This window comes from Penicillium macrosclerotiorum, assembly GCF_028827735.1.
Source record: "Penicillium macrosclerotiorum strain IBT 26536 chromosome Unknown utg000002l_segment0_segment0, whole genome shotgun sequence".
In the NCBI taxonomy this organism is placed as follows: Eukaryota; Fungi; Ascomycota; class Eurotiomycetes; order Eurotiales; family Aspergillaceae; genus Penicillium; species Penicillium macrosclerotiorum.
The window spans coordinates 632019-658420 of NW_026643082.1; the positions used below are offsets into that span (position 1 = coordinate 632019).

Genomic DNA, 26402 nt, shown 5'->3' on the forward strand with positions numbered 1-26402 from the left:
CAGCTTTATATTCATCTACCTTTTTTGAGGCACTTTTTGAGATTTTCCATTCATATTAGATCCGATAGTCTCGCCATAGATACCCGGAACGGTGTGATCGCGCCGCCATCTTTGCCGTTTACAGCTGAGGGGCCGGCTTGGATTACCCCCACCTTTACTTCGAGGGTCGTCGCCGAGACGGGTTGCAAATACCAACCCTGCGGTGTCTCCGACAATGATAAAGTCAAAGGAGATCTCAGATTAGTATCTAAAATGTAGATCATAATGGGACTAAAGGATGCTTGAGATCGGGAGAGACGACGGGTTGCGGTGTAGAAAATACATGGTGAAAGTTTCCTGTGGCCTAACCTCTCACGTTCAACGGTCTTGATTTCAAACAACTTCTAATAACCAAGGCGGTAATCACTCAAACCGCCTGTGGTGCTCTCTCACGGCTCAGGTGAGACAACATCTGTACTATTACTGGAGTTGTAAATCAAAAGATAGCAACCTAGCTTTTGAACCAATGCGGGCTTGATACAGAAACTAATGATCACAATGGCAATTCGTTTCCTTGTCAGAGAGAGATCGGATGACCATGGGCAATTGCGCTTTGGAAGCAATGAGTGATTAAACTATCCATTCGTCTTCAAAGCCAATATGAGTTCAACCACTATCAGCTGCCATGCCTTCTGAATCAGCCTAATTTTTTCGGCAACAGCTGGATCTCTCGGGGTCATCAGTTCTTCTTGCGGGAATTTTTACATCCAGAGCTCCAACACCCCCATACAAATAGAAAATAGGGGGGTCAATGTGGTAAGCCGAGAGAGAAAAAAACTTTTTCAGCCAATTAAATCGATCGCTTGTGTGGTTGCAGTCTAGCTTCATAAGTAAGATTATATTACTTTCAATACTCTCTTATTTCCGCCTCATCATTTCTATTCGTTGAAAATTCGTCGAGATGTACTTCTACAGTGAGTGAGAAAAGCTTGTCGCATGCCGCGAAATCAATTAGGGGGAGGCCACCTGTATTATTTCAAGTTCCACAGGTTCCCGCTGTGCCCCTTTTCTAAATATAGGAGGTTTTGCGCGGCCCCTATTGATTCCGGCACTGATTAACGACGCCGCTAGCTCCGCACCCGCGATTGATGATCGAATCCGCGTCAGTTGATAATTCGTGCCAAGACATTCGAGTCTTGTGCTTGGGTCGAAGGGGGGTCAACCAGCACTAGAATCCGCTCTTAATCGTACTCGCAAAAGTTCCTTCTTGGATGGAGGACTTTCGAAACAAATCCCGCAGCCTCTATCAATTTCCCACAACGTCCCCCCCGCTTTCGTGTATTTAAGAGGTCGTCATTTTTAACACTCGTATTTCGCCTATTGCCCCTTTATCTGCAGACCGATTTTTAGGTGACAACAGGTCTGCAGTGGTGCAATTGCAAGCCTTGGGACAGTTCATGATGGTAGCAGAGGGAAGCCTAGCGAGGAATCAATACCTTCAGCAGAACAGTCCTTACCCAGATAATTCAAGTTGTGAAGAAAATGCGGCTCTCATCTCAAACTGCGGCTCGGAACGCAACTTTGGTGGTGACAACCGCTTCCAGGAATGGGGGTTGAATCGTGGGTTTATCTCTATCTCCATGGTATATGTATTTCAATGGAAGCTAAATCTATGATGACATCCATGAAGAACAAGCCACGGTCGCACAGCCAAGGCATAACATTTCTCGACAGCTCAAAAAAATCTTCTCTAAAGATCAGCCAGGGAAACTACCAACTTTTCCCGCAGAAACCCCAGGATGCGACATTTGTGATAATGGCCTATTGGCATTCAAGCACCACGGCAAAGTTCTCCTAAAGCCAAGAAACTCTGTGTCCATCACCTTTTCAATTGCAGCAATTCTCCTTGCCATTCTCGATGCCCCAGCTTTCGTTGTCTTCGTCAGCAACTTGATCGCCATCATTCCATTATCAGTCACCCTCACGTTTGCGACCGAAAAATTAGCACGCGATCTGGGTGAGACCGCCGGTGCCCTTCTCAACATCAGCATTGGTAATCTAGCCGAGTTGATTATATTGTAAGCCTGTATACCTTCTTCCTATGAGAAACTTTTGTCCTAACATTTGGATTAGTATGTGAGATCTAAGTTTGGTTTCAAACTCCAGTCTCGAGCTTACACTCCAAATCATAGTACGGCGTTGATGAAAAACAACATTAGAGTTGTTCAAGCTTCGCTTCTTGGCTCAGTTCTGGTCAACTTGCTTCTCGTCCTGGGCTCTGCAATCATTGCAGGAGGAGTGATTTCCCCTGATCAAATCTACAACAGCGATGTGACACAATCGTACGTAGGATTGCTGAATCTTACAGTGTCATGTTTAATGATTCCGGTCAGTTAATGTCATCCATTGAATTTACAACACCATTCTCTGACTGTCGTCTTTAGAGCGCTTTCTACGGGAGCGTGAAAAACGTCCAGTCAGCAGACCATATGGCACTGGCCTTCAGTAGGGGGGTATCCGTCATTCTGTTAGCGATCTATTTTCTCTATCTCTTCTTCCAGTTCAAGTCCCACCCACATCTTTTTCGCTCCCGTGCGCCAGGGTTCCAATTCGAAGAAGCAAACAATGATCAGAGAATGTATGCGGCTCCATCAGAGCAACGTTATTCAGATGTTGAATCACAACGGGTGTTGCCCGAGATCACATCCAGGAGGACATCCTTCGAGAGAGCTTTTGAGCCCGTTTCGTCTCCTCCGTCGCCCACAAGTCCATCCACAGCTTCTCCTGATATCCATGTTGATTCCGGCTTACCCATGATCCAAATTGACTCCATTGAGAGAAGTATGTCTCACTCAGCTACATGGAAGCATGACCGAGGAAATGAAATCGCCAAAGACCAGGACTCCCACCACTGCAGAAACATGGTCCTAGCGAATCGAATTATTTCATTAGCGCTTTTGATCAGTTCCACGGCTCTCATCGCCATCTGCGCCGAATATTTTGCGTCCAGCTTTGCCATTCTGAATGAGAAGGGCGTCCTCGGCGAGTCCTTTGTTGGCTTGATCGTCATTCCCATCGCAGGGAACGTGGCTGAGAATGTAACGGCTATAGTGGTCGCAGCGAAGGATCAGATGGATCTTGCAATCAGTGTTGCGCTTGGCTCGGCCATTCAGATTGGGTTGCTGGTCGCCCCTATGATTGTACTGGCTGGCTGGGTCCTGGGCAAGCCGATGAGTCTGCATTTTGATTACTTTGGAATGGTGACGCTTGTCGGCTCCGTCCTTCTCGTCAGTTTCATTATCCTCAAGGGCAAGACCAATTATTTGGAGGGCGCCATCTTGTGTGCCTGCTTTGCGGCGATATCGTATGTCTTCCACATCCGCGGTCCTCATGAATCTCACGATTCTTCATCTCGAACCGAACAGCTAACGTATCTGGTGCAGTGTTGGAGCATTTCTGTTGCCAATACTTTGATTGACGTAACGAAGGAGCTTGTCATCTCTTGGCCGTGTGCTGGATTCACACGATACTGCATATTCTCTACCGCTTTCTGATCTCTTCGAGGATTGAAAGTCTACCTCTCATTTAGCATCAGCCTCAATTCTGGGTTTTTGAGGTCAAGCCTTTCTTTGAGAAACTTTCTTCTCTGTTTTTAATGACGGTTGCGAGCATCTTTACGCTTTTGTTTTTCGTGGGATAGCAACTAGTCACATACTCCCACGCTGTACACTAGTCCCAATCGGCAGCACAATCGATATAAATTTGCTTTTTCTGTCTATGCGGTATCCACGTATCCACGTTAAAACGGTCCACCGGTAGCCAGGCTGAATATTAGACCTCCGGATCTTTAAGCTTGTTTTTTGTGTGACCTTTCCCCATCAAACTAGACCGGTTCAGCTCGTAATCAGGCTGCTTTTGACTGGTTGGTCCCCAATTCGACTGGGGCTGACTACATGTAAGACCTGTCACATCCTTAGTTTTTTGCTGCTGCTGTCGGCGGAAATTCCCTGCCGGTGGGCGTGTCAGGAGTGGCATGCACGAGCGGGCTTTAAATCGAGCCCACCGCCATTCCCCGCATGTTTTCCGTTCTTCAAACGCCGTGCCCCCCATCCCGAAACACAACTTGCTCCTCCGACCGAAATGACGACACCTAGCGCGCTCCGATTGGAGCCAGCAACTTTGGAAGATATCCCAGCCATTGCCGAGCTATGGTTTGAGGTCTTCACAGATCCGATGATGCGGCATCTATTCCCTCCCACACCTGGGGTGCGCCAATGGTGGGAGAAGGCGAACCGGGATGATTTCATCAATAAACCATTCCAACGATACGTCAAAATAGTCGACCCAGAGTCGAATAATGCCAACGGTCAGCCGCGGCTCGTTGCATATGCGAAATGGGACCTCGCGATGGTTGCAGAGCGAGGCAGTCGGTTTCCGCCTTGGCACGAAGACCAGCCTGCCGGGGATTGCGACAATTTTTTTGGCAGCCTGGAGAAGGAGAGACAGCGTGTCATGGGCGATCGAAAGAATTTCTGTCCGGGCTTCCCCTATCCCCCCCCACCAGCCTTCCGACGCTAGAGATTTCTCTTTTGCTAACAGTCGCTTGGACTAACAGACCTGGACATGCTGGGCACGCATCCTGAGTATAGAAAGCGAGGTGCCGGCTCAATGCTGGTCAAATGGGGGTGCGACCTGGCTGACGATGAAGGAGCAGGGGCATATGTCGATGCCAGCAAGGCTGGCGCTCCACTGTATGAGAAATTCGGGTTTGTGGACCACAGTCAGCCGGATACTATCGGCATTGCTTCGATGGCACGACGATAGATCCTTGTATTGTTGGTGGGGCAAGGTATTTCTTGACGTTTTGCAAATATTAAACCGTATAGATGCAGGTGAATTGCCTAGATATGAGGAAAATCGATTCAGAAATCGCAATAAGCAGAGAATCCTGCTCTATGCCTTCATCATCGCATTTACCCTTATTCGCAAACTTGCAACGCCGTACAGAGCTTTCTCGGTGCAATCAAAGGATGCTTAATTTGTACTCAGCAGCTAGTACTAGCTCCTTCCTTCGTCTTCCCTGGGTACTTTTGTTATACGACGATACGCCTTCCCCGGCCGTACCTCCTAGAGATTAAGAAAGGCAAGGAACCGGAAACAATCTCTACTTCGAGCAGTACCTCTTGTCCTCGAGGCTGTATTTAGCGAAATATCTTGATAGAACGTGATACATTCGCTTGGTCACAGTGGGCTAATTCCTTTCCCCTTGCCAAGCACCTCCACTCTATTTCATCCCTGTCGGCATTTGTGAATGGTCGACAGCACCCCAGAATAAGATTCAGGCCGGCTCAGACAACCTCGAGGTTCTAAGTATAACTATCTCCTCTCTTCCAAGCCTCTGGAGAAATAAGCGGTAGTCTTGGCTATCACATAACCCCGCCCAGTTTGTTTTGGAGTAGCCCTTGTCGATCGATAGTTTCTCCTCCAAAGTTTGATTGGCTAAGCCCGGCCAAACGGTGGAAGGGATGCTATTTTTCTCAGACAAGCGAAGATTGCCCTCACAGGGGAAGCTGACGCCGCTCCAAGACAAATATGCATGTCAGCATATTATAATTACTTCGGCATTCAATGGTTCGGCCTTCCGAAAAGCTGATAGTAGAGCCCTAGGATACATCCTCTGCATCATTTTCCTGCTATAGGTGGTGGCATAGATGCAAAAATAGGATCGATAGGGCACAGTCCCTTTCTACGACTCACAGCCAAAACATTGGCCATTAGGCATTGAAATCCAAGAACCGGTCACCATGCAAGCCCCTTGGCTAGGTGGAGCCTATAAGCCGTGCGTCATGCAGATGGTCTTCCATCGGCGACCAGTCACAATCGCGCGAGTTCGCAGGCGAACTCAGATGCCAAGCCGCGGCATCTCGAAGTTTCGCCCCAGAGACGTGCACTTCACCCGAAAGCTCCAGACCACCGCCATTACCAAGCAACATGGGCTCGACCAACTTCGCTTCAAGCAACCCTCGCCCGCTGAATAACACGCCAATGGTCGCCAAGACGCAAACCCACCGGCCGGTGTGCTCAGATCGGTCTTCTGGTCTCCCGGCTGGGTTTTGTCTCCGGCTGAAGACCGGAGATCGGCGTAAGGCCCGGGGCTGCGATATCCTGACTGGTGGGCTTCGGCTCAATGACGATCGCCTCCATGGCCTGCTAGTCTTCTCACACTACTCTAGGAAAGTGTGCGGTCCAGTGCGCTTGAAGCCTTTCCGGTGCCAGGACTGGTTCTGGAGCTTCTTTCCAGTCCCGGCGGAAATGGGGATCATGACCAAGTACACGGAACATATCGCACTTCTGTACGACCGCGAGTCTGTCTGTTGATTACTGGCGAGGGTCTTTACATCAGTGGGCTCCACAGCATCTCCACCTCCCGACGGGCAGCCCAGTCGCGTCGCACTGTCAATCAATTCTAGGCCAATGTGATAGAATAATCATATCCTGGTTGGAGGGCCTCCGGTCCCGTGCCTGGCCGCCCATGTGGTTGGTGCCTTTGGTCCTACATCGTCTTGGAGCTGACAAACAAGGCTAATGCACTGGCTACTGCAAGGTGACTCTGCCCGCAACGCTAAGTTCAAAGTTTCATGTATGGGGTATAAAGGGAGCTCCGAACCTCCTTTGGGGCTGGGTGATGCTTTGGCTGCTTGTGCCGAAGGTAGATTCTTAGACGCGCTGGATTTCCTTTCACGGCCAATATGATGCATGGACTTGCCCTTTTCATGGGCCTTGTTGGCATTGCCAGCGCGGCATGCCCTTACATGGCCGGTGAAGTGCCTGGTCTGAGTCGTCGCGATACTGAAGATGCCGCTGCCGATACCGAAGACTTCCTCTCGCAGTTCTACCTCAATGACGAGAACGCGTTCCTGACCTCGGACGTGGGAGGTCCCATTGCAGACCAAAACAGCTTGAGCGCGGGCGAGCGTGGACCGACGCTCCTGGAAGATTTCATTTTCCGGCAGAAGATTCAGCGGTTTGATCATGAGCGAGTACGTTGTCAGCTCTTGTCCTCAGCATAACAATAAATTGATGCATCGATATATCCATTTGTGGCACTCTCGCTGATGTATATCTTCCATAGGTCCCCGAACGGGCTGTGCATGCTCGCGGCGCTGGTGCCCACGGTGTCTTCACCTCGTACGGTGACTGGTCCAATATCACCGCTGCTTCGTTCCTGTCTGCTGCCAACAAAGAGACGCCCGTGTTTGTCCGCTTTTCCACCGTTGCTGGAAGCCGCGGAAGTGCTGATACAGCACGAGACGTCCATGGCTTTGCGACACGCTTCTACACTGACGAAGGCAATTTCGGTATGTTTCGGAAATGCAGATTAAGCGGCCTTCATTCTTTTGTCTATGTGCTATCTGACACCCTATTGCAGATATCGTAGGAAATAACATTCCCGTCTTCTTCATTCAAGACGCCATTTTGTTTCCAGACTTGATCCATTCGGTCAAACCTCGCGGTGACAATGAGATTCCGCAGGCGGCGACTGCTCACGACTCGGCCTGGGACTTCTTCAGCCAGCAGCCGAGTGCGTTGCACACTCTTCTCTGGGCGATGGCTGGACACGGTATCCCTCGGTCATTCCGCCACGTTGATGGCTTCGGCGTCCATACCTTCCGTCTGGTGACTGATTCCGGCAAGTCAAAGCTGGTCAAATTCCACTGGAAGTCGGTACAAGGTAAAGCGAGCTTTGTCTGGGAAGAGGCGCAGCAGATCTCCGGGAAGAACGCGGACTACATGCGTCAGGACTTGTTTGATGCTATAGAAGCCGGGCGCTACCCCGAATGGGAGGTACGTTTCGGCCCGGTACAAGCTCCCTTCAATGGCTGACACCTGTATAGCTCGGTGTTCAAATCATGGACGAGAGTGACCAGCTCAGATTCGGATTTGACCTGCTGGATCCGACCAAGATCGTGCCTGAGGAATACGTCCCGGTCACCAAGCTGGGCAAGATGCAGTTGAACCGCAACCCTAAGAACTACTTTGCGGAGACCGAACAGGTCATGGTAAGCCCAACTGTCTTCCACCTTCTCGGTATCTGCCACTGACCGATCTAAGTTTCAACCGGGCCATGTGGTTCGCGGTGTCGACTTCACCGAAGATCCTCTGCTCCAGGGCCGTCTCTTCTCCTACTTGGATACCCAATTGAACCGTCACGGTGGCCCCAACTTCGAGCAGCTTCCCATCAATCGTCCCCGTGTGCCAATCCACAACAATAACCGGGATGGAGCAGGTACATAGCATCACCCTCCTCGTCTCCCGAAGCATATCCTGCCTCTATCTCCAACTGACTAAAATCAATCTCTCTTTAGGCCAGATGTTCATCCCCCTTAATAAAGATGCCTACACACCCAACACACAGAACAACGGCTCTCCGAAACAAGCCAACCGAACCGTCGGCAACGGCTTCTTCACCACGCCCCGTCGCACCACCAGCGGCACCCTCCAGCGCACCGTCAGTTCCACATTCGCCGACGTCTGGTCCCAGCCACGACTTTTCTGGAACTCGCTTGTCGCTGCAGAGCAGCAATTCGTGGTTGACGCCATGCGCTTCGAGACTGCCAATGTCGCCAGTACTGTCGTCCGCAACAACGTCATTATCCAGCTGAACCGCATCAGCAACGACCTGGCCACTCGCGTCGCCCGCGCTATCGGCGTCGCCGCGCCAGACCCCGACCCCACATACTACCACGACAACACGACAGCGCACATCGGCGCGTTTGGGCGCAAGCTGTTGAAGCTGGACGGCTTGAAGGTCGGACTGCTGGCGTCTGTGCAGAACGCGTCGTCGTTGGCACAGGGCACTGCACTCCAAGAGCAGCTTTCGTCTGTAGGGGTGGACGTCGTGGTTGTCGGGGAGCGGCTGGCGGATGGCGTGGATCAGACGTACTCCGCGTCGGACGCGATCAACTTTGACGCCGTGCTTGTGGCAGATGGGGCGGAGGGGCTGTTCAGTGCTCGATCGTATACGGCGAAGCCATCGGGCGCAAGCTCGCTGTTCCCTGCAGGGCGTCCACTCGATATCTTGGTCGATGCATTTAGATTTGGTAAGACCGTTGGCGCGCTTGGGAGAGGCGCTGCGGCGCTGCGGTCGGCACAGATTTCCACTGACCGAGAGGGCGTATATACTGCCAAGAACGTTGGAGATGATTTTGTTGATGATGTGAAAGATGGGCTACGCACTTTCAAGTTCTTAGATCGGTTTGCGCTGGACAAATAGTGGGTTGGATGCGCTGTATTGTATGTGTTGAACAAGCCATCTATGCCTTGGCTCCAGCTCGGGGGCAACTGAGCTTTGATATATAGTAGTTTTGAATTTGAACAAATTCTGAATCCTGGGATTGTAGCTTGAAATAGTTCGTATCATTGAAATCATGAAATTGCAAGTTATTAGGCTCGGGGGCCTGTGTATGTACAGGGACGTGTCACTGATCAAGTGATTTGTTTCTTTCTTCGAAGGATAATGTGCCCGATCTACGATTGCGACTGAAACTGACGACGCATAAAGGAGCCCATTTCAATCCCCGCTGCAGCACGCGCGTTTAGTTTTCTTTGGGTCGCAGAAGAGCAGTTGCCCTGGGAGCCGGTGGTGCTCTGCGTCCCGCTAAGAATCACCCATTCGGCCACAGTCGCACCTGTGCCATTCTGGGCCTGGATATCAACCTCCTCCAGACCTTGGTTACCCACAATCAAGAGGGAAGCGTATTTTGCCGCCGGGACAGGGCTGCAGAGCGTCACATTGGTAGTGTTTCCTGTAGGGATGGCAATTGCATCCAGATTTGTTTCTGAGGTGTATGGATCGGAAAGGGTGACGTTGTGGAGAGATGTAATGACTTGATAACCGCGGGAGTCACCCGAAGAATAGGCCATGCTAGGATTGTCAAGGGTCTGGTTGTGGAAAATTACGGTCGCATTCACGGGAGGAGCTTGCGCCCAATCGAAGTAGAAGCCCGAAACCATTGAACCAGCTTCATCCCCCAGAGAAACAGTCACCGCGCTCAGGTTCGCAGCCAAGCTGGGCTGCCACTTCGTTGAGGCTGCACCATCCACTGCGGAAATGGGGAATTGCCCTGGTTCATATGAATCTGCTGACTGAATAGGCTGGCATTGCATGATGTTACCAGCCACTGTGTTTTTAGAACCAATCTGTCGGTTGGGAATAACGATAGAGCTTCCAGCAGGGGGAAGTTGGTATGTGGTACTGTTATTGTCAGGACCCGCAAGAATCGTGATCGAAGTGTTCGCGAAGCGCTTGTCTGCAGTGTCCAGTGGAGAAGCTCCAGAGGCACGACTGATTGTAGTATGGGTATAATTAGACCAGGCCGAGATAGGCCAACCACGCCAGTAAAATGTGCGGTACTTCAGATATGGAATCTGTGGTGGTAGATTGGGGTCTACATGTAAGTAATTATCAGGGAGTAGACGCAGTCCTAGGTAACCAAACAAAGCAACCTGGTTGGAGCCACCATGCCCAGTCAAGAAAGGGAATGCTGGATGTGTTCCACCATTGGTGGTCGCATTATCGATCAATTGTTCTGACATCTGGAAAAACGGGGCACGTGTATAGGGGCGGTATGCGTATTGAGCATAGGTATAGGCAGAGCAGCCAGAAGGTGACATCTCATTTGCCACAGCCGAAAAGATGGCCCAGGTCATGGCAGGCCCATCGGGGGATTGCTTGTTGGCATACTATCAAATTCTCAGTTTAGTCAGGATCTAGTAAAGCAAATACAGTGCGTACTCACGTAGTCAAGATCATTGAGAGAGTCCTGGGCAGTGTAGTTGGAGGTATAATCCAGAGGGTATGTATTCAAGACCACATCGGCTTGCTTAACAGCAGCGCTTCCATTCATGGTAGTAAACTCAAGAGTCACCCCGTTCTCCCGGATGACCAGGACATTATCTGCCATCTCATTCCAAGTTTCATTCTCTAAGAGACCGAATTGCTGGCGGAAGGTATTCGCATAGGTTAGGGTTTCGGCGATGAGTGGCATCGTGAAGCCACCAGCATCAACGTTATTAGCATACTCATCCTGAGATAATATTAGTGTTTCTTCTTATGCCAACATTAATGTCTGAGAAAGACTTACCGGATCTGTCATGTTCTTCAGAGTCCAGGAAGATCCGTTCCGCACCAGCAACTCCGCATAAAGCGTGGCAATTGAGTCATAGATGGGGAAGAAGCTGGTTTTGAATGTATCATTGTCACCACTGGTCACCCATTGATTGATCATCGAAAGACCAATATCGCCGTTCAGATGATACTGATAATCCCAGCAGGGACCAGTGGCCGTGCAATTGCCAAATCGCCCACTAGTCCAGGGGAAAATGGCTGCCTCGGAAGTAAAACGGGTCCTGTTCTGAGATCCAGCAGAGGAGGTTTTGATGTTCTCCTTTGCCTGTGCATACATATCCAAGCGATAGTTTGTGATCCGCTGAGCAGCCTCAGGGTGAGAAGCAGCAAGACCAGGTTGCATCCAGACATCGGCATCCCAGAATACTTGACCCGCGTACGAATCAGACGTCAATCCGCCCACAGAAATGCTGTCCCGGTTCAAATTGGTATTGTTAGATTGCTTAATTGCATTCTTGCCCACGGTATTCTGCAATAGATAGTATGTATTGGCCACAGCGATCACGGCAGAATCGATTATGTGCGTATCCGCGGGCAAAGTGCCATTATCTGGGAACGTATAGTGATCGACAGAATCCTCAGGCATAACGCTTGCCCACTCAGTAACATGAGCACGAAGTAACTTGGCATAGCCAGTTCTCATTGCAGTCAGAACGGCCTGTTTGGCGGTGGTCTTCGGGTCTGTAAAAGCATCTGTGGATGCTGCTCCAACGTACTTCGTGACTCGCACTTTTTGGTTGGCTTTGAATTTTACAGGCACGGCCCGAGCGATAGATGAATCGTTTTGGCTGATATATGGTTTATTGTTGACAGGCTTTGAGGACAACAGATCCACTCCGGAGGACGCTGTCAAGTTGGCATAAATATAGGCCGTGACGTTGGCGATGCCACTCGGTCGCACAGCTGAGTAGATCCCAGAATGATCGTGGCCACTCTCAACAAAGTCTGTACGCACAGCAGCAAATCCTTCGAGGACGTTGACCACTTCTGCAGTCGCATCCTTCGAGGGAATAATTTCCATGTCAACCACGGCTTGGTTAATATAAAACTTGTTAACGAATAGGCGATATGTGATCTGATAGGAGCCCATGTCGCCCGTTGGCGTCCAGGTGTATGACCAAGACAAAACGCCAGCCATGAAGTCATAGACAGACTCAAAATCAGAGATAGTTGAATTATCGACGGTCGCATCAAGATAAGTCTCGTTTCCAAGATCCAGGATCAACCCGCTCCAGTGCGGAACACCGCTGATGACACTGTCACCGCCGTATTGAGACAGCCATCCAAAATTAGACTTGTTCGTGTTGGGTTGAGAATCAAAGAATCCGCTGATAGTTGCGAAGGTCTGCCGTCTGGAAAATAGAGGCCAGCCGCTAATCACGTCACCGCCATCCTCTTCCTGGTCTAATTCAAAGAAAGGACCAGCACTTGCAACGTTGATACCAAAGTATCCGTTGGCCACGGAACCTCGAGTCTGGAAGCGGCCTTGCTCCAGATTTGTCGTGGCAAGGCGCCAGTTATTTTCGTCCCAGGTGACTCCGTCGAAATCTGTTTGGTATACATTACCAGTGGCATTAAACCCCGAATCATACCCGCCATAGGCTTTCATGCATCCACCAATGCGCCGAGTGGAAGAGGTCCCATTCACAAGGACACTGAGGTGCAACAGCAGTGGCAAGACTGCACTGGTTATAGTCTTCATTTCCGTTAGTGCCTGCATTATATGATGCAGATAGAGAGAAGAGATTTGCTTACTTTGATCTGCATATTGCGGTGTTCCCACCCAAGGCAGGGAGGCAGACTTCAAGTAGCTTTTTGGTTGATATATCAGCCGAGAGCAAGTGTTCTCCAGCTTATTTATAAAATTGTATCACGGTCGATGCGGGGGTGGAAAGCTAAAAAGGAAAATTGTGGGTTGGTGGAGTTCTTAGCTGCGCCTTGAAAGACACGGACCGTGGAAGCTAATCAATCCAGTGTGCCCCTTCGGCATTGAAACCACCATGCGAGTCGAGTTGGCCGATCCAGGAACCATCTAGCATTTAACAATCAAGTCTCGCTCAGGCCTCCGTGGATTCGTGAACTCTGTGGGGAAGCAATCAAAGTTTACCTCCTATGCGTTACAGGCAAGCTAGTGTTGGCAAGTTGCAGGACCGTTCAGGGCAGGTTATACGAGCAACAAGACTTGGGTAGTGGAGTCGGCGAATCATGCAGCCAAGACGGGGCAATCGAATGTCGTATGAGGCTGGCGGCCGGGCACCCGTTGCTTTTATTGTGGCGGCGCCGGATCAACCGGTAGCGGGGAAAGTAGGCCATTGACCATGACGATACCCGCGGTATGTCAAAGCCCCCATTCTCGCCGTCCGCTCGATGCCGAAACTTTCCCTGGGCCGACTGGGCTCGGACGACTTGGCAGCCACTGAATGTTGGCAGCCCATGTAGGTATCTCGTCATCGATTCCGAAAGAGTTTGCGGCAGAGTTTATGTGTGGGGAAACCCCAGGTTGACGCGGTGGCTGCGGACCCGCAAAAGGCCCGACAAAAATCCGTGGATGGCTTACCCGGAATGGCAGGTGCATCGTGCGAAGTCTGGCAGGTGGATCAGAAGGCTGGAGAAAATGAAAGCCATGTCCTTCGTCGAGGGTCGCGAAGGAAGTTTGGATTTCTGGAGGATGTCGGAGGAGTCGTGCTGTCTGATGCAACTCGAAAGCGGAACAGAGATTATTAGCCTCAGGCATCAAAGTCGATGCGCACGCAGCTTCTTCGTCGGTTTGCCGAGAGTTGGAAGCAATTCAAAAGACAGGTTGATGTGTACATTCAAATTTTTTTTTAAAAAAAAAAAAAAAAAAAAAACCCCAAAACAAAACAAAACACAAAAGACTGTCCTACATGTTTGGCACGGTACTGAGTACATTGGACTGTTGGGCTGCGAAACGAGGCATGGCATCCTCAATATATTAGCCACGACATCTACGAGCCGCGAAAAACGCAAATAAAAAATAAGTCATTATAAAACGGATTATCCGCTGGATAATATGCTGGATATTCAACATTGAGTCTCGTCCATGTTCCAAGATCAAGGTCTATCCCTGTAGAGCCTCAATTGCCGAGACTAGCAGGGAACTATATCTTAGATCGAGATCAGTAGATGTTCCAGATTCCAGGCGGATTCAGATAAGCATATCCGGCTTTACGCTTCTATCAGATGATTGCCATCCTGCTACACATTTTCATCAGTCGGTATCCGGCGTGTCTTCTCCTTCCCCTGGTATGCGAGAGCCGAGCGAGAGCCGATCCGAGATCCGGCTATCGATTTTGATCTAGGCGGGGCAAGTAGTACAAAAGTACATATCTACCAGTTGAAATATCTTAGAAATGAAAGAAAGCAATCGTTCCTTTCTGTCGATCTTTGAAGGTCCAACATGTCTCAAGCCACAATGAAGCGACCGAACTTCCTCATCATCGTCGCGGACGACCTTGGCTTCAGTGACTGCAGCTGTTTCGGTTCAGAAATTCAAACACCAAACATCGATTCTCTTGCTGCAGCTGCGGGAGGAATGCGATTTACGTCGTTCCATGTCGCGGCTGCCTGTTCACCTACGCGTGCTATGCTCATGACTGGAACGGACCACCACTTAACTGGTCTCGGGCAGCTCTCAGAGATGGTTCGGAATTCACCAGCGCATCAGGGTGCGCCTGGACATGAAGGATACCTGACCGACAAAGTTGTTGCTATCCCAGAGTTACTAAAGGAGGGGGGCTATCATACTATGATGTCAGGAAAGTGGCACCTAGGTCTCAAGAAAGAGTATGGGCCGCACATGCGAGGCTTCGAGAGGTCCTTTGCATTGCTTCCTGGATGTGCTAATCATTATGGTATGTCTCTTGAACTAGCTTTGATCGTATGTAGTCGGACTAAGTAAAAATATGTAAATATAGGATATGAGCCACAGTATGAGAATGTGCTGGAGGAACCACCGCGTTTCTTTGAGACTGCCGTGACGGCGCTTCATATGCAAGACTCGGAGTATATCAGCCAATTGCCAGATGACTTCTACTCATCAGACTACTATGCCAGTAAACTGGTGGACTTCTTGTCAGAACGGTCTATTGATGAGCGATCGAAACCTTTCTTTGCATATCTTCCATTTTCAGCGCCGCATTGGCCACTACAGGCCCCCAAGGCATCGATGGACAAGTATCGTGGTCAATACGATGATGGACCAGAAGCTTTACGGCTTCGACGACTGGAGAGGCTCAAGGAGCTCGAGCTAATTGCACCAAATGTGGTGCCTCATAAAATTGTCACCGTGGATAAGGAGCCGGTAGAGTGGGACAAAATGTCAGCCGAGGAACGATCTAAATCCTCCCGATCCATGGAAGCTTTCGCCGGTATGGTAGATCGTATGGACGAGAACATTGGGCGAGTCATTCAGTACTTGAAAGAGACCGGGGAGTATGACAACACTGTCATTTGCTTCATGTCAGACAATGGAGCGGAGGGCGCCAGCTACGAAGCGACACCACTGATTGGAGACAACATTGTCGAGCATATTGAAAAGTACTACGATAACTCATTGGATAACATTGGCCGATCCAACTCCTTTGTTTGGTATGGAAGCCGATGGGCACAAGCAGCAACAGCCCCATCCCGGCTGTATAAGATGTTCTCAACTGAGGGAGGTTGTCGAGTGCCGCTGGTCGTGAAACCTGTTGCGAACCAGAATGCTGGTGGCCGTGTTGTCGACTCTTTTTGCACAGTCATGGACCTTGTGCCGACGATCCTGGATTACGCTGGCTTGCAGCACCCAGGAAGTATGTATAAGGGAAGACAGATCGCCCCGGTCCGAGGAACTAGTTGGAAGCCATTTTTAGATGCCATGGCAGTACCGGGACCATCCGATAAACCAGGGATACTAGCCATTCATGGTGAAGACCGTGTAACAGGCTGGGAGATCGCTGGCAGTGGTGCTCTCCGCAAAGGCCGTTATAAGATCACATACGTCCCTCTACCTCATGGCCCACAGCGCTGGGAATTATTTGACATGATCGAGGATCCTGGTGAGACAACCGAGTTGAGTGCAACGTTACCGGATATCTTTAATCAACTACTCAAACTCTGGGCCATATACGCGGAAGAAGTTGGTGTTGTGGGCTTAGCTGGGGAGTGGAAAGATAAGCATCTTATTCAGAGTGTGCAAGATGAATTCGAAGATACTGGGCGTTGGATTCGATTTATTGGCAAAAAGGACGTTCCTGCAGAGCTGGAAGACAAAATTCCGGTTTCGAACGCTGCTTTATAAAATATAACTCATCTAAGAATAGCCGAAATCCCATGGGTCCCATGTCAAATAATTAGAAAGATCATCCGCCATTTGCAAATATGAGTCAATATTAGGAACAAATTCCTCGCTTGTGGATTGAAGCCCTCCAATGCCAAGAGAAATTTGGTCCAGCGGGACTACTGTAGAATCGGAGGCGCTGAATAATTGCCTGTCAAGTCCCTGCGTGCTAGAAGAATCATTTGATGGCAAGACAGTCAATTCCGAATTTGAATCTCTCCTATGTGGCCATTGGATCTCTTTCCATGTCATTCGATAAAGGGACAACGGGTGAAGATGATGGGTTTCAGGCAATTGATCGTCTCCGTAAACGCGTGGAATACTGGATTACTTAGTTTGATAGAAACTTTCTTTGCAACTTGAATACATACCTGCTGTTCCTCGCTAGCCATTGGCTTGCAAGCGTCGGAAATCCAAAGTCCTTCAATATCTTTGCCAATGATGCCAACTAGGGATTCTTGTTAGATGATATCCGATAAGCAAGCTTTTCAAAAAACCAACCAATGCATCCCGCTTCTTATCCCAACCGAATATTATGTCCAAGGCTGCCAAGTTGACACTTATGCTCCGTTCCACGGCGTCAATGGTTAGGTTCATGCAGGTTCGAGCATGAATGACTTGGATCTTTGACGATTCGTAGGCGCATATTGCACAAATCAAATCAGTAAATCCCTTAGGTCCCCGGGTCATCGCCCCCTCAAGGATACTAGTGATCTTTTGTGCATGCTCAGCGCACTGACTCTGGAGATGCTGCATTCTTTCCGGTTGGATTTTGGAAATTTCTGTAGACAGAGGAAACCGATACCCTGGAAGTGCCACCCGGTACAGGTCACAGAAACATTGGTTGTAGAGAAGATGAAGCGCATAAAACGCTGGTAGCTGGTCATTTTCCTCGTGGACATACGCATTCATCTCGTTCAGTTGAAGATGTCTTGGGAAACTTTCACCGCATTTTTCCAAATGGAATATCAGCTGGTCGAATTTTGATAGAGCATTAGATCCGGCTTGGCGAATCAATCTACCAGCTACGTTAGCAGCCAACCAATTAGGTTCATGTTCTTTACTAACCGTAATACTTGCTTGCGTAAATACATGATATGCACAAAGTAAGCCTCAAGACATAAGTTTGTCGTCCAGTTCAGCCCTTCCAGAAACTTCGGGCCCTCGTGGAGAGTACCGGTGTCGCACTCAATCTGTAGGGTGAAGTCTCGACCAGAGCATGGTAGGCGTGTAGTCGGTATGGAAGCCCAGTTTGAAATCAAGTCAACTCCTGAGCTGACATGGACATCCAGTATATAGCATGACCAAACGAGTCTGCGTCGGGCTTCTTTTTCTGCGGTGACTAATTCCTCTGGTATTCCTACCAAACTGTCTGCCGTTGGTTCGGAGTCTAGTCGTAGCAGCTGTGCAAGGCGTGAGCAAATGCCGCAAATCATAAAGGCAGTGCTCTCTTGTCCAAATCTCATGTGCCATTCGCATAAGAGGATCAACGCCTACATTTTGTCAGGCTATACGTTACTCTCAGTTCTGAATCTGTGGACTTACCATAAGGTTCAATATACTTGGCCTTCTCAAATTGAGAAATGCCTTTTCCTGGGCCTTTTCTGCCCATTTTACACCAGTATTATTGAGAGGATTTTTTGAACTTGAAAATCTGTTGTATAGGGGTTAGTATGACTGTGTGGACATACAAACATTGGAAAATACGGACATACCTTGCCCCAAAAGCGCAAATAATGCTCACCAACGTCTCTCCAAATTCCTCCATCAGTTCTCCTCGATCCAGAGACTGCATAAAAGACGGTTTATGCACAAAATTGAGGCACCGCAGAGGGTGAATGTTGACAAAGTATGCCTCCGCTAGTTGCCTAAGTTGATATCGGTCCTCTGGGAGCACCGAATTAGACAACCTAGATGAACATCAGTACATCACGCGCATTAACATGCTGTCTATCAACCAACCATTCGATATTACTAGCATTACCCATGGCCTGGAGCTGGGGAGATAAAGCAATCGCAGATGGTTGCAATGCCTCTCTCGTCTCTGCCTCGGCACGACGCCGTCGTCCATATTCATATGGATAGGTACAGTGAATAGATTTCGATGTGCATCGCTCACAGCGAGGCTTTCCACGATTACATCGCATTTTCGACATCTGACACTCATGACAAGCGCCTACCGCACGTCTATGTCGACCTGCATGGCGAAAAGCGTCATTGACGATCGCATGCCGCTCCTGAGGAGTCACACTCTCCTCAGATAAGCCGGTGCATTTCAAACCCATGCGCTTGCATTGAGCGCAGGGACCGGTTGGCTGGTCGCATTTCACCTGATGGGCTCCTGGTCAGTATTTACGGGAGGGCAACGCCTGTGGCGGAGAGAACCTTGCGAGCTTTGCAGATTAGGCATCCTGAATATGCGATCAGAATCAACAGCGCAGATACCATTACCAAATCACTTACCTTGTCTTCCTCTAGTTGAGTTAGGCATCTTTATACACGCTATGGCTAAGAAGGAGAATTTTGGGAATGTCAGAGAAGCGGCTGGGCCCAAGCGACATCCGGCGAGTGGAGACAGCTAGCACAGTCTTAGACTAACCTCCGACTACTTATTGACTAAAAAGCCTATCCAGATAAAAAGGCACATATGCTGGAATTGCATTCAAAGAAGTTTAAATTTGGGGAAATGAGCTATAGCTCTAAATTGAAGCTATGTTCAATCCAGCTCTGCCAGTAGTGGGTCACAGTCATTTTCATGTCCCTCATAATGGGCTTCTTGGCGTCGAACCGGCCAGATTTGTCTGTTTTGATATCCGAGAGCGATATAGTCAGTAAGTACTATACAGTCTTGCGGGGCAAATAGATGGGCATGGAACTTCACGGATCTTGCGAGAGCCGGCCGTCGAGACGGGAAAGCAAGCAAGAGTCCAAGCTCGGGCATGAGAAGTCCTATGAACTCAAGCAGAAGCCAAGGTTCCAATTTTTCGGGAAATGGCAAGTCGTCTATTCTATTCTGCAAGCTTTGCAATCCGTGGACGGTGCCCTGGTGACTTCAGGGATAGTGTGATGCCTTTCGGGGTCAAGAATACCGCAACAGGATGAAGCGGCATGGATAATCGTGGGTCAAGCATGTTCCGTCGCGATCATGCGGCTCATCCCTCCTCTTCATCACTCATATTCTCATCGTCAGAGCCGACATGGCCGTTTTGTTGTCTCGGAGAGGATGCTGTATTTTGTGGAACTGTCCGACTTCGCCTCCGATCCATCGCCATGACAGCCCTTTCACCCACGTACTTGTCTCCGGGCCAAGATTTCTTGCATGTAGGGCAATCTTCTGCCTGTTGCATTCGGAAGAAGTTGCGCATACAGTGGTCATGGAGTCGGCCGGAGCAATCACGTTCGCCACAACGTTGACCCTATAAGTTGCAGTGAGCTACTTGTATTTCGCGATCTTACTCTGAGTCTTACTGATGTAATGATTTCCCGACAGGCCGCACAAAACTTGATGCGCTCAATCTTTCGTCCATCGATAGCCTCGTCATTATATGTCGCGACCAACCAGCCGCGCAGCTCCATCAAGGCTCTCGGAGTTAGGCTAAAATAATCCTTGCGACTTTTCTCCAGCCAGCCTTCTTTGACAAGGTTCTTCATCATATCTTCAGCCTGAGTCATGGACAAGCTCTGTGCCGCTCCGCCTTCAGAAGGCTGTGTCCCAATGTTCGTTGATCTCTGTCTGTCGCCAGAAACCCTGCTAAGGTTCAAAGCGTCTATTGAATGAATGACCATGCCTTCGCACAGGCGATTATTCTTTGTAACAAACATGTAGTCAAGAATGCGCTTGACGAAAGCGATCTCATCGGCAGAGTAGGTTGTTGCAAGTTGGGTCATAGGGTCACTGGTTGTGTTGACGAGAGCATATATTCGCGTCGGTGAAACCTCCTGCGCATCTGGAGAGTCATCCTTGGAGTCCTGGCGAAGAGAGCTTCTGATTTCGAGGTCAAAGGGAGAGATTGCGGTATTGGCCTGCGAGATGAAGGAGGAGAGGTGTTCCAAGGTGATATCGGTCGGGTCAACGTCGCGGTTTTCTGTCAGATTTTTATGCGATCAGCGTAGTTTCACAAGGAGGCCTGGCTAAAAGCAGTTCCGACTCACCATGAGCTGATAAAATCGCCGCTAGGACTGGCTGAGCTTGTTCCAAGGTCATGGTGGAGCGCGACATGAACGCCTGAATAAAGGCGCGATTGCAATCATTGTACTCGGAAGCATCCATGCTGCAAGACTTTATTATAGACGCCCTGAGATAGCTGCAATCAAATGATTCGGGAAATATGTAGCTCTTGTAAGTCGGGTTTCGAGAGGCAGAAGCTGTGGTAACGCGATTTGACGCGCTCGCGTGGGGTGCCAAGCCTTCAAAGAATTGGCGGAGACGAAGTACAATGTGTATCTACAATGCCACCGAATGGACTACGTATAGACTCAATATTTAATGCAGCATTTCAATAAATATATTCAAGAAGACTAACTCTGTATTCAGGGTACCCAAAGTGATTTCCACCAAGGGGTACCATAAGACATGTGCATTTCCCACAATTTTACACCAAAATAGGCATAATTTACTTCTGTTCATTTTGCCTGTATCCTACTACCAACTTGGGTTTATTCCCCTGTCAAGTCAAATCAAATCTAACAGTGGTTTAGAGAAATTGCTGTTTCCCAGACTTTTTAGTGGTCCAGTAAAGGCATGAAACGGCTCTAAGCTGCTTCAACTTGTGACCTTAGATCTGATTGAGAAGTAGACTCGGAGTTTATAGAGGTCTATATCGGCGGACAAGGGGGGAGAGAATGGTGTCAAATCTCATCATCGATTGTTCGCAGGATTGATATCATGACATAAAATACAAAATGCCAATCAGCAAAAGATAATGCCGAACCCCAGCCCCCAGACGCTCCGCTGCGCACAGGAACCTTGGAAGTGGAATCGAATCACCCACTGATATCGCCCAACGCCAGGAATTTTAAAAAACAATGGATAAAAGAAAACATTGAAATGAAAAAAAGAGACAGATTCCGCGCAACGCCTAATACCTCCGCCGAGTCGGCTCGGGGCTCGGGCTGCGGCTGACGCTGCGTGCATCGCGACCCCGTTCCTTGAGCCACTTCTTCATGCTCAATCGCAAATCCCGATCCAGCTCAGGGCCAGGATCCTTACGATGAATGAAGTTGCAGAACCCCCCACGCACACATCCTTCCCCGCTATTCAGTCGACAACAGGCTTCTCGGAAATCCGTCACGGGTGATAGCTCGCAGTATATTGGTCGCGCAGCGTACCAGCGGGAGTTCAATGCGTCGCAAGCGGCCTGTGCATCTTCTTCGTATTTGAATCGGGCGTAGACGTTGCCAATCAAGTCTGTCAAGGAAACAGCAGTCAGTAGGTTGACCAATCACCTAAGCGTTGAATTATCAGGGGGTTCAACTCACGGTCATTATTGTTGTCGCAGACAACCAACTCCTCGATTTCACCGTACTTGCACATCTCACACCATACGTCCTCGTAGAAGGCGTCGAAATGGTTCTGCAGTTGACTCGGGTTCATCTTGTTCTTGGGATCATAGGCAGGGTTTTGGTACATGTTCGGCATGAGGACGGTCTGCGAGTAGGAAGGCTTGACATGTTTCCGAGAGCAACGGTCGCCGTGACGGCATGCGCCGATCTTGTAGTAAAAGGAGCAATTGACCTTGTCCTGCTCGGTACCGAAAATGGAGGCGAGATAGTTGGCCATGGTGGGTGGACGGTGAAGTTTCCAATCGCTGTTTCAGTGGACTTATCGACGAGTGAGACAGGTGAAGCAAGCTGCAGAGATGAGGATGGAAAACGCGACGAGGAAAAGAACTGCAAGGAACGCCGGTTGCTTGGTGATATCGGATGCCTGAAGTTTCTGGAGAGCTTGAGTGGCGCGGCTGACTAAAACTGGGAGCTGTGGCCGCGCTGCGGAACAACCCTTGTCCGATGTATACTAGAGGGTTCTAGTAGAATGCTGGAATAGAATAGAGCTTAATAAAGATTACATGGTCTTTGCTCATGATGCATTTCTTCCCTGATAATCGCCTATAAGCCCCTACTATATTTATTTCGGTAAGCGGTCAAGGATTCTCAATCATAAAGAACCCTGTGTCGGAAATGTGCGGTGATTCTTCATCCAGGATATATATATTCACTCCTCAAATCCAATAGCAGACCGCTAGTATCTAATTGACTAAAACCTCGTTTTTTCAGTATACATTCTCTTTCAATCAATATTGAGATAACACTGATCTTACATCCGTCGTAAGTCCTCGGAAGGTAGGTTGATCTGAGCGAGTCTAAAGTATCTCAGGTACAGGGTACCTGGTTTTGAGATTAGTTTTTTCAATTGTTCGGGAGGACTTCAATTTGACGGCGAGACCAATATTGGATAATACGAATCATGTCAGTGTTTAACTCAAGATAGACACTCAACTTTAAACTTTGATCCTTTATGGAACGACGGCGCAGATAGGCAAGACCCTGGCAAACTTCAAGAATGCTCCGGAGGCCCCACGAGATTATTAAGCCCCGCATCAAACGTAACCTGGCACTCGAGGTACAAACTCCGCCCAGCTACCATTCCTGCAGCAGGCCTCGACTCCGAATCTAGAACATTACCACATTAGGCGTACTTGCACTCGCCATTTATTTAAACAGTGAGTTGATATCCGTTTCGGTCCCCACGGCTGAAAGCCATCAATACACTCATGGTCTCAATTTTTGAACCAATGGGAAATATCGCTCCACCTCTGCAAGAGCCGAAGGGCCTTACAGTGCTTCGCTTCGCTCTGCAATCACGGATTCTGCTTGAAGTCCGACTTCTTGTCGATCCTTTTCTTCAGCACATACCTTCCTGAATAATAAAGCAGCAGAAATTTGAACTCATAGCTGATTCCTAACTACAGCACAGTTTCACAAGAATGGCAGCCAAGACCATAATTGTCACAGGCGCTTCTCGGGGTAAGATGATCCTTGACAGTCGTTTCGAAATATACATTTACCAGTAACAGGCCTCGGTCTCGCCATGGCGAAATATCTGCTCTCAGCTCCCCAGGCCCACAATGTTGTGGTGGTGGCCCGCACCCTCGAGCCTCTGCAGAAGCTGAAGGAGCAGTATAGCAGTCAGGTTGAGGTGGTTAATGGCGACCTGGCAGATTTTTCTATGGCTCAGAAGGCAGTGGACGCCGCAATTAAGTCATTTGGCCAGCTGGATGGCATGATCCTCAACCACGGCATTCTCGGTCAGGTTGGCAAGATCGCTGATGCTGACATTGATGAATGGAAGAAGTGCTTCGATGTCAACTTTTTCAGCTTGGTTGCTTTTGTACGCTCTTCCTACTTCTTGAGATTGCTAAAAACAGTATTTATTGACAAATATTTAGACCAAGGCAGCGTTGCCCGCTCTGCGTGAGTCCAAGGGAAAAATCATCTTCACCTCGTCCGGTGCTGCCGTGACCGGCTATCCTGGCTGGGGCCTTTACGGAGGTACCAAGGCCACTATGAACCACTTGGCTTTGACTCTGGGCAGCGAGGAGCCCGAAGTTACCTCAGTCTCCATTCAACCTGGCATGGTGGACACCGAAATGCAGCGGGAGCTTCGCGAGGACCATGCCACCAATCTGAACGCCCAGATGCACGCCAAATTTGTAGGCGCCCACAAGGACGGGAAACTCGTCAAGCCGGAAGAGTCGGGCCATGTCATTGCTAAGCTGGCGCTTGATGCTCCCAAGGACCTCAGTGGTCGTTCCCTACGGTACATCCAAAAAGCTCTACTTGACATAGGATGATGCTAACACTACGCAGATGGAACAGTGAGGAGCTGGGGGCTTTCCAGGCTTAAGGAATTTAAAATATTGAGAATAGTTTTTTTCATTGTGGATAAATTATAAATCATTGTCATACGGATCTAGAGCAAACAGCAATCAGTATCGAATGCCATAAAATCCATGGGTGCAAGATTAAACAGTAAATTGGTTGTAATCAGCCGAAAGATGAAAAGCAGGTACATTTTATAAGCATCAGGTGCAGCGCACCTTCATACTTAGCATGGAATGTAGGATGATCATCATACAAGAAGGGTATATGTATTGAAGCAATTGACTCGCATACCTATGAAAAATATTCCATCGAGATGTGGTTCACATCGACAAGATCTGGACTGAGATCAGGGCCAGAGTCAACGAGGGTATCCTAGAGTCTTCGAGTAGATCAGCATGAATTCTTCAATAATCATGGGCAAAATGAAAGGTTGAAAATTTTCGATCAGCTCGTCCGTTTGGCTAGGACAGGTAAATCACCACGGTTTTGTATGATAGGGGCGACAACAATGTTCATCATGTAAAATATGCAAAAAAAGGTGCAGCAAGAGGATAGCTTACCATTAGTGAAGGGCCTTGGAGTGAATTCACATTAAATTTCACTCCAAGGTAGTAAAATGGTGAAAGCAGAAGGATGTAGAGAAAGAAGAAAAAAGGTTGGAACTCGCAAAAAAAATCCGAAGAAAAGCAGCTGTGGGCGGTAGAATTCTGCCGGCAGGAAAATATATTGCCCCGTGTCGCGGTCACGCCGGAGGGTCGACGTTTACTGCTTCAAACCTGGGCCCCACGCAGAACTTAAAGAAAACCCTGGACGGATATCCCATTGTGCCCTTCTCTCACTGTTGTTCTTAAGACGGTGATTATCATCATTCTATTATTCTGCTTGCATCACATACCAACGCTATGTCAGATCGAGAGTTCAGTTGTAGGTGCTTCTCCCTTGTGTCTTGGCGACCCGTGTATGCTGACATGTTGGGATCTTTCACAGCAAACGATGACCTTTCGCTTCCTAAAGGTATGATTGGACTGTTCCTTTGCTATCACCCAGACTGAGTTATCTGTATTTGATTTAAGGGCCACCTATAAACTCATAGGTCCCTTTATTTGCTGGACCACTGCGGATGACCAGGAGTGGGGTTCGAGAACCGTCCGACTAATTTTTGCCATAGCGACGGTCCAAAAAATCATTACAGAAATTCTTCCTCCCTCATCCGGCCAGACCTTCTCCAAAGATGCGCGCGACTTACTCATGGAATGCTGCGTCGAGTTCATTACCTTGATCTCATCCGAAGCGAACGATATCAGCGAGAAAGAAGCCAAGAAGACCATTGCTTGTGAGCATGTAGAGAAGGCACTCCGGGATCTTGGATTTGGCGATTATATTCCAGATGTGCTTGCAGTTGCAGAGGAACACAGGGAGCAGTTGAAGGTACGCAGCTACCATCCTCTTCAGTGTGATTCCGATTAGCTAACATAGCCCTTTGAACACCAGTCCCGGGAGAAGAAGCAGAGCAAGATGGAACAGAGTGGGCTCTCAGAGGAAGAATTGCTCCGGCAACAACAGGAACTATTCCGGTCCGCAACAGAGAAATACAATGCAGGCCCCGAGTAAATTGGCTATAGTCCAGAGAACTCATGCTGGTCATAGAGGAAAACAGACGCCGGGCGTTATTGCGTTCTTTTTTTATTTACTTTTTATGTGCTCTACGGAAGGAGTGACTCGGAGTTTGCTTTTCTTGGTCTTATTTCGTTCATCTTTCCTGGCGCTATACATCCAGGTGGACAAGCAACACTATATCTAATGACATGCCTTGCCATCTGATACATTTTGGATATCTATCTGCCTCGATACCTCTTGACATACCGTATGATATAGCAAATTGATCGAGTCTCACATATCCATGGAATGATTGAAAGGGCTGTTCTCGGTGCTTGCAAATATTTTCGGTATATACAAGGAAGTTGGTAGGTTGTATTCTTGTAAATGGTATGAACAAATAGTTTTAAGATGTCGGAA

The 26402-nt window shown here is 48.9% G+C and overlaps 13 protein-coding genes across 13 annotated transcripts; 8 read left to right on the forward strand and 5 right to left on the reverse strand.

Annotated features, from left to right (window-relative positions):
- Positions 1–1439: 1439 nt before the first annotated feature.
- Positions 1440–3533, forward strand: N7462_001392 (Sodium/calcium exchanger membrane region; the record flags this gene model as incomplete). Its single annotated transcript, XM_057073118.1, has 5 exons — positions 1440–1599; positions 1670–2057; positions 2113–2115; positions 2172–2367; positions 2424–3533. 5 exons carry the CDS (start codon positions 1440–1442, stop codon positions 3531–3533), a joined length of 1857 nt encoding a protein of 618 aa, XP_056936759.1.
- A 586-nt stretch (positions 3534–4119) lies between these two features.
- Positions 4120–4803, forward strand: N7462_001393 (GNAT family N-acetyltransferase; the record flags this gene model as incomplete). Its single annotated transcript, XM_057073119.1, has 2 exons — positions 4120–4513; positions 4595–4803. The coding sequence occupies 2 exons, from the start codon at positions 4120–4122 to the stop codon at positions 4801–4803; spliced, it is 603 nt and encodes a 200-aa protein (XP_056936760.1).
- Positions 4804–5783: 980 nt separating this feature from the next.
- N7462_001394 (uncharacterized protein) lies at positions 5784–6017 on the forward strand (the record flags this gene model as incomplete). The annotated part of the gene is made up of 1 exon (XM_057073120.1): positions 5784–6017. One exon carries the CDS (start codon positions 5784–5786, stop codon positions 6015–6017), a length of 234 nt encoding a protein of 77 aa, XP_056936761.1.
- Positions 6018–6728: 711 nt separating this feature from the next.
- On the forward strand, positions 6729–9253 carry cat1 (catalase catB; the record flags this gene model as incomplete). Its single annotated transcript, XM_057073121.1, has 6 exons — positions 6729–7019; positions 7112–7337; positions 7409–7824; positions 7875–8039; positions 8092–8266; positions 8346–9253. The coding sequence occupies 6 exons, from the start codon at positions 6729–6731 to the stop codon at positions 9251–9253; spliced, it is 2181 nt and encodes a 726-aa protein (XP_056936762.1).
- A 254-nt stretch (positions 9254–9507) lies between these two features.
- Positions 9508–12887, reverse strand: treA (alpha,alpha-trehalase treA; the record flags this gene model as incomplete). Its single annotated transcript, XM_057073122.1, has 3 exons — positions 9508–10722; positions 10779–11066; positions 11124–12887. The coding sequence occupies 3 exons, from the start codon at positions 12885–12887 to the stop codon at positions 9508–9510; spliced, it is 3267 nt and encodes a 1088-aa protein (XP_056936763.1).
- Positions 12888–13485: 598 nt separating this feature from the next.
- On the forward strand, positions 13486–13891 carry N7462_001397 (uncharacterized protein; the record flags this gene model as incomplete). The annotated part of the gene is made up of 2 exons (XM_057073123.1): positions 13486–13500; positions 13631–13891. The coding sequence occupies 2 exons, from the start codon at positions 13486–13488 to the stop codon at positions 13889–13891; spliced, it is 276 nt and encodes a 91-aa protein (XP_056936764.1).
- Positions 13892–14585: 694 nt separating this feature from the next.
- On the forward strand, positions 14586–16466 carry N7462_001398 (arylsulfatase; the record flags this gene model as incomplete). The annotated part of the gene is made up of 2 exons (XM_057073124.1): positions 14586–15039; positions 15103–16466. 2 exons carry the CDS (start codon positions 14586–14588, stop codon positions 16464–16466), a joined length of 1818 nt encoding a protein of 605 aa, XP_056936765.1.
- A 1560-nt stretch (positions 16467–18026) lies between these two features.
- N7462_001399 (uncharacterized protein) lies at positions 18027–18300 on the reverse strand (the record flags this gene model as incomplete). Its single annotated transcript, XM_057073125.1, is given in 3 exon segments — positions 18027–18038; positions 18051–18150; positions 18221–18300. The coding sequence occupies 3 exon segments, from the start codon at positions 18298–18300 to the stop codon at positions 18027–18029; spliced, it is 192 nt and encodes a 63-aa protein (XP_056936766.1).
- Positions 18301–18415: 115 nt separating this feature from the next.
- N7462_001400 (Zn(II)2Cys6 transcription factor domain-containing protein) lies at positions 18416–18996 on the reverse strand (the record flags this gene model as incomplete). The annotated part of the gene is made up of 2 exons (XM_057073126.1): positions 18416–18846; positions 18969–18996. 2 exons carry the CDS (start codon positions 18994–18996, stop codon positions 18416–18418), a joined length of 459 nt encoding a protein of 152 aa, XP_056936767.1.
- A 661-nt stretch (positions 18997–19657) lies between these two features.
- Positions 19658–20775, reverse strand: N7462_001401 (non-structural maintenance of chromosomes element 1 family protein; the record flags this gene model as incomplete). The annotated part of the gene is made up of 3 exons (XM_057073127.1): positions 19658–19921; positions 19974–20590; positions 20658–20775. 3 exons carry the CDS (start codon positions 20773–20775, stop codon positions 19658–19660), a joined length of 999 nt encoding a protein of 332 aa, XP_056936768.1.
- Positions 20776–21583: 808 nt separating this feature from the next.
- On the reverse strand, positions 21584–22284 carry N7462_001402 (zinc finger CCCH domain-containing RNA-binding protein; the record flags this gene model as incomplete). Its single annotated transcript, XM_057073128.1, has 2 exons — positions 21584–21912; positions 21984–22284. The coding sequence occupies 2 exons, from the start codon at positions 22282–22284 to the stop codon at positions 21584–21586; spliced, it is 630 nt and encodes a 209-aa protein (XP_056936769.1).
- Positions 22285–23488: 1204 nt separating this feature from the next.
- N7462_001403 (SDR family oxidoreductase) lies at positions 23489–24408 on the forward strand (the record flags this gene model as incomplete). Its single annotated transcript, XM_057073129.1, has 4 exons — positions 23489–23528; positions 23579–23892; positions 23951–24321; positions 24372–24408. 4 exons carry the CDS (start codon positions 23489–23491, stop codon positions 24406–24408), a joined length of 762 nt encoding a protein of 253 aa, XP_056936770.1.
- An 880-nt stretch (positions 24409–25288) lies between these two features.
- nctB (negative cofactor 2 transcription regulator complex subunit NCB2) lies at positions 25289–25997 on the forward strand (the record flags this gene model as incomplete). Its single annotated transcript, XM_057073130.1, has 4 exons — positions 25289–25310; positions 25374–25400; positions 25555–25814; positions 25878–25997. The coding sequence occupies 4 exons, from the start codon at positions 25289–25291 to the stop codon at positions 25995–25997; spliced, it is 429 nt and encodes a 142-aa protein (XP_056936771.1).
- Positions 25998–26402: the final 405 nt, after the last annotated feature.